We start from the raw sequence: 5,000 nt of genomic DNA on the forward strand, positions 1-5,000 counted from the left end.
TTGCAACAAGTGAAGAGAATAAACCCAAGAATAGGTATGACTTCTTGCTGCCATATGATAACAATCGTGTTATCCTTGCACCACTGCCTACCAAACCATCATCTACTTACATCAATGCCTCCTTTGTTACGGTTAGTTGAGAACAAAAGAACACATGGGGTTCTTTGAGCTGTATTTTGAATTTGTAATGAGATTGTTTTATGTCTTTAGTTACATTACTTCAATAGTTGTGAACAAAGATTTTCTAATAATTTCTATATCAAACAGGGTTATGATCTGGCTGAGTCATTTATAGTCACTCAAGACCCAATGGAGAACACAATTGCAGACTTCTGGAGAATGGTGTTTGACCAAGAAGTTACAACCATTGTCATGCTGTCTGAGGTTAGAAAATTTGAGTTTTGCTTGTCTGCTTTTGTCTCCTATCATTCTCTCTGTGTTTTTTTTATATACATATGTTTTTTATTATTATTTTGTCTATAAACTCATGCACTGGTGACAGTTGTCCAATGTAGTTTACTTTGATTTTGTAACTTTGCCACTAAGTATTCCAGTGCCAGTGTAACAATAGAAATATTTAAGCTTTTTGTCATTGCATACTTTACATTTCTCTGCCATATTGTTTACAATTTACATGGATTAGTGGCAAATGCATGGCACAGGGGATGTGACATTAGTTACAATTATGTGACTGATATTGTCACATTGTTACTTTAAAAAACTCTTGATAGATCAAGAAGAGTGGGGAAAGTGATAAAGGACAATAATGATAGGTATTTAGGAAAAAAGAGAATATAAGAAGGGAATAGTTAAAAGTAACCTAATGTAATTTTATAACTGAAATTGGAAACTGATATATGGATTTTTTCAAACTGTTGTTTATTAATGTTAGTTGCCAATAGTTGCAGTTAACAGTATAGGAAAACAGACCAAAGGAAGTGTCATTCTATGCTGAAATTCAAGCAGTTATTATTATCTTTTATTCAATATTAATATTTGTCTTAATGGTCTCAGTGTTCTTCTAGTTTTTCACCAGTCCTGGGAAAGATACTCAGAAATGTTTTTTGCTCAGTCACTGGGTGCTGTATTCATGGTTACTACACACTTACAATTTTTGCATAATGTGTTCAAGGGTCCTGATATATTGTAGCATTATCCTGCTGCAACCATGTACATGCTCTCTGAAAGTCAAAAGATACATAACATACCCAAAAGAAAAAGGAGGGGAAAAAATGTATGTATACATGATTTTTCCTTGATGTAGTCTATTACTTCTCGTGCTAATCAGTTTGCTGGCTATACGCCAATGTTGAAAGGCTGTGATATATTTTGTTGTTGATAATGTGTGGCGCCTTAGATATCCTTCAGCTCTTTCAGCTTTCATTGATGCTTGAATATCAGCCCGGTGTGATGCTATTTCAATGCTGGTTTTCTTTACTAAAACCATGGCCTGAGGTTTGTTTTCCACAGTAATATATTTTGATGCTACTAATTATTTAGTCACTTGTTATTGCAACTAAAGCTTGCTATTAGCATTGTAGTTTTTAAGTTTTTTTCTATATGAAGATTACTACAAAAGATGATGATCAAAATTTACTTTTTGATATTCCCACTAGGTACAACTTGGTCAGGTAAATTAATTAGAAAGTTTGTGTTTGTGATTTGACTTCTTTTTGAGTTTGGCTGGGTCTTGGCAATTTTATTAACATAACATTTTTTTCTTGCATAAGGTTGAAGTGTGTGTCCCCTATTCATATTACTTTATCTGAATTTTGTCTCTTGCAGTGGGTTAGGTGGCAGTATTTATTTGTAAAATGGGAGTTATCTTTCAAACTATTATCTCTGAAATCTGTCCTATTGCTAAGCACAGTTTCACCATATATTTGTCATTTAGTTTGTAGCTGAGGAAATCCAGGAAAGCACATGATGATTTATTTATGTATTTCGATTTGGTATGCCTTTTGAGAATTTTTTTCAGGTCACTGTTGACGTAGCTGTATTTTTTGTTTGGAAGTGAGCACCCAAAAAGGCATCTGCCTGAACCATATGTCTGTTATCTTTTATTTTTTGTCTTTCAGTTAAATTTGCTATCAGTTTAGTAAATTTGTGATCTTTGTCTCATCTGATATAGTTCATTTTATTGAGTACAATAAGAAATAGGACAGCATAATTCATATTGATTATATACAATATGAAGTAATTTAGCTTCGAATGTGATTACTTTCATGTAGAAAGGGAGATGAAGACCCCCTTTCATTGCTGAAGTATGTTTTCCTTGACATTAGTCTGGAAATCAGTCAAATATAAACAGTATTTTATTGCTGCGTATACCCTGTGACACAGACAGACACAGACATGCATGCTCACACATGCACAGACGTGCACACAGACATAGACACGCATGCTTACACATGCAAAGACACGCACACAGACATGCATGTGTACACATGCAAAGACAGGCACACAGACATGCACACACGCAGTGACACACACATACTCTCACACTTACACTCTTACACTCATTTATTCACGCTCATATACTTGCACACAGACATGCACATACACACTCATGCACTCTCACTCACTCACTCACTCACTCACTCACTCACTCACTCACTCACTCACTCACTCACTCACTCACTCACTCACTCACTCACTCACTCACTCACTCACTCACTCACTCACTCACTCACTTACTGATACTTAAACACAGTTACTCACTCACTCATACACTTACTCCCTCACACTCTGTTCTCATTCACTTACACACAAACTCACTCACTCACACTGACACACTCTCACTCACTCACTCACTCACTCACTCACTCACTCACTCACTCACTCACTCACTCACTCACTCACTCACTCACTCACTCACTCACTCACTCACTCACTCACTCACTCACTCACTCACATACACACACACACACACACACACACACACACACACACACACACACACACACACACACACACACACACACACACACACACACACACACACACACACACACACACATTTATTTATTTATTTATTTATTTTGCTTATGTTGATTGGGTGCCATCTAAGAAGGGATTGGAGAACAAAATCTCAATATGGGTGCCATTATTTATGGGTTAAGATATGTTTGTCATTCATTTTATGAATAAAGTGATTCCAGGCATGATTAATTGTATGCCACTGGGACTAGTCTAAAGATTGATCTTAAGCAATGGTCACACTAGTCTTCTCTGTCCAGGAATCCCACAAAACCAGCTACAGAGCACGAATGGTCCGACTTACGTACATTGTTCCTCTGTGGAGAAACATCGTCCCAGAAAAAGCCATAGTGTCTACATAAACCTCCAGGATAAACTATGAATATATTGTAGATTAGAAAATTTAAAAAAGAAGACACGACAATCAATTAATCCATTTTGTTAATTGTTGTACATCACACAACCATGCCAGTTACCCTGATACAGTTCCTCTTCCTATAAACTGGAAATGAGATCAGTGCACAATAAAATATTTCATAAGGGGGAGGGTCCAATATTCTGTTTATTATGCTGAATATTTCAGAATGATGTTACTTACACATAAGACATTTGCTTTGTTTTTTATTACCTTTACTTAAACCTTGTAGACATCAATTGATAAGTAGTTATGTAATGCAACTCATACAATAATGTCTTGCTTGCAAAAGGATTTTCTGAATTGGGTACAATGGCAGTGCCAGTTAAGTCTTTAACTGCTCAAGGATTTGTTCAAGGAAATTATTAATTAAGAAGTGGAATTAACTGTTTTAGAAGACTTCATGTTCATGTGCACCACGGTCACCCATTAAAAGGAATCTAATTGATGATCAGGTACCTATTATACCTTGTCCTGTCCTAATGAGGCACAACTCAACCTGTCCTAACAATGCCTGCTGAAGCTTTCTCATCCTTGTAAAGATTTCTTTTAATTTGCTTGTTGGGAGTTATGTTATTTTATGTTGAATTAGCCTGTCTAATAGTATCCATGGTAAATTTTCTCTTCGTGCAAATGTCTTACTCTTACTTTTTTTTCTTTTTCTTTTTTTATTTTCTTCTTTCCTTCAAAGTTAAAAAGAACACTGCATTTGTTCTGCTCAAAGGCTTTTCTGCCCTGTCTGTTTTTATTTTATTTATTTTGATTTGCCCTTTCTTCTGACCTTACTTTCTTCTTGCCATGTTTTACCCTACACTTCCCATTTTGTTCTGTCTCTTGCCTTGCCCCCTGCCCTCCTCTGTTTCTTGTCCCCTTCTTACTTTGCTGCCCTGCCTCCTCCCTACCCTGCCAATTCTGCTAGTTCTGCCTGTTCTGCCAGTTCTACTGTGCTCTGCTCAGTCTTGATGGCTCTACTCTGTCCCATGTCCTTTCCTACCCTGTCCTGTTCTATCTCATCTTATATATCAGAAAACAAATGACTATGAAGTGTGGAACAAGCAATGCCAGTATAGAGTTTTAAGAAAGTCTTCAAATGAGTAGAAATAAGGATAGGGATTTATGTATTACCTAATGTCTCCTTGCAGAGATTTTATGTTTATTTCCTATTGCGTCAGGATAGAGATGAGCCAAAGGTAGATACAGCAAACAAGAGAGAGCAGTTTTATGAAGAAATATTTGTTTATTTATTTATTTATTTTTGAATCATATGCATCAGATATCTCTTGCTTTATTTTTAAACACCTTTTAAAACTTAGGAACAAAGTATTTCTGTTACTGCAATGCAGTTGTTGTAACATGAAGCCTCTCTTGTAAGCTGTTCTGGTTTATCCAACTTTTTATTCTAAAATGTTTTTTTTTTTTTTTTATACTGTGAGTTTTTTCTTTTAATGATAATACTATTACCAGTATTTAGTCATCATATTCAAGAGTAAAAGGAAACATTGAAAGGGAATTCCTGTGAGAGTTAAATGTATAAGAGATAAATGGTTATTGGTTCATAGTATATCATGAATTAGGTCAGATTACATGGTTTTGGTTGATATTTTTA

The 5,000-nt window shown here is 35.5% G+C and overlaps 1 protein-coding gene across 1 annotated transcript in view; it reads left to right on the forward strand.

The window, feature by feature from the left end:
- The window catches only part of Ptp69D (Protein tyrosine phosphatase 69D), a 41,649-nt gene that overhangs the window by 12,344 nt on the left and 24,305 nt on the right, over nt 1–5,000 (forward strand). Inside the window, exons 15-17 of the mRNA XM_070144260.1 lie at nt 1–131; nt 268–384; nt 1,617–1,631. The exon at nt 1–131 is cut by the window's left edge and continues 40 nt beyond it. Of these exons, the coding sequence (XP_070000361.1) occupies nt 1–131; nt 268–384; nt 1,617–1,631 (263 nt within the window). The remainder of the gene's footprint in view (nt 132–267; nt 385–1,616; nt 1,632–5,000) is intronic.

This window comes from Penaeus vannamei, chromosome 31 (assembly GCF_042767895.1).
Source record: "Penaeus vannamei isolate JL-2024 chromosome 31, ASM4276789v1, whole genome shotgun sequence".
Lineage (NCBI taxonomy): Eukaryota > Metazoa > Arthropoda > Malacostraca > Decapoda > Penaeidae > Penaeus > Penaeus vannamei.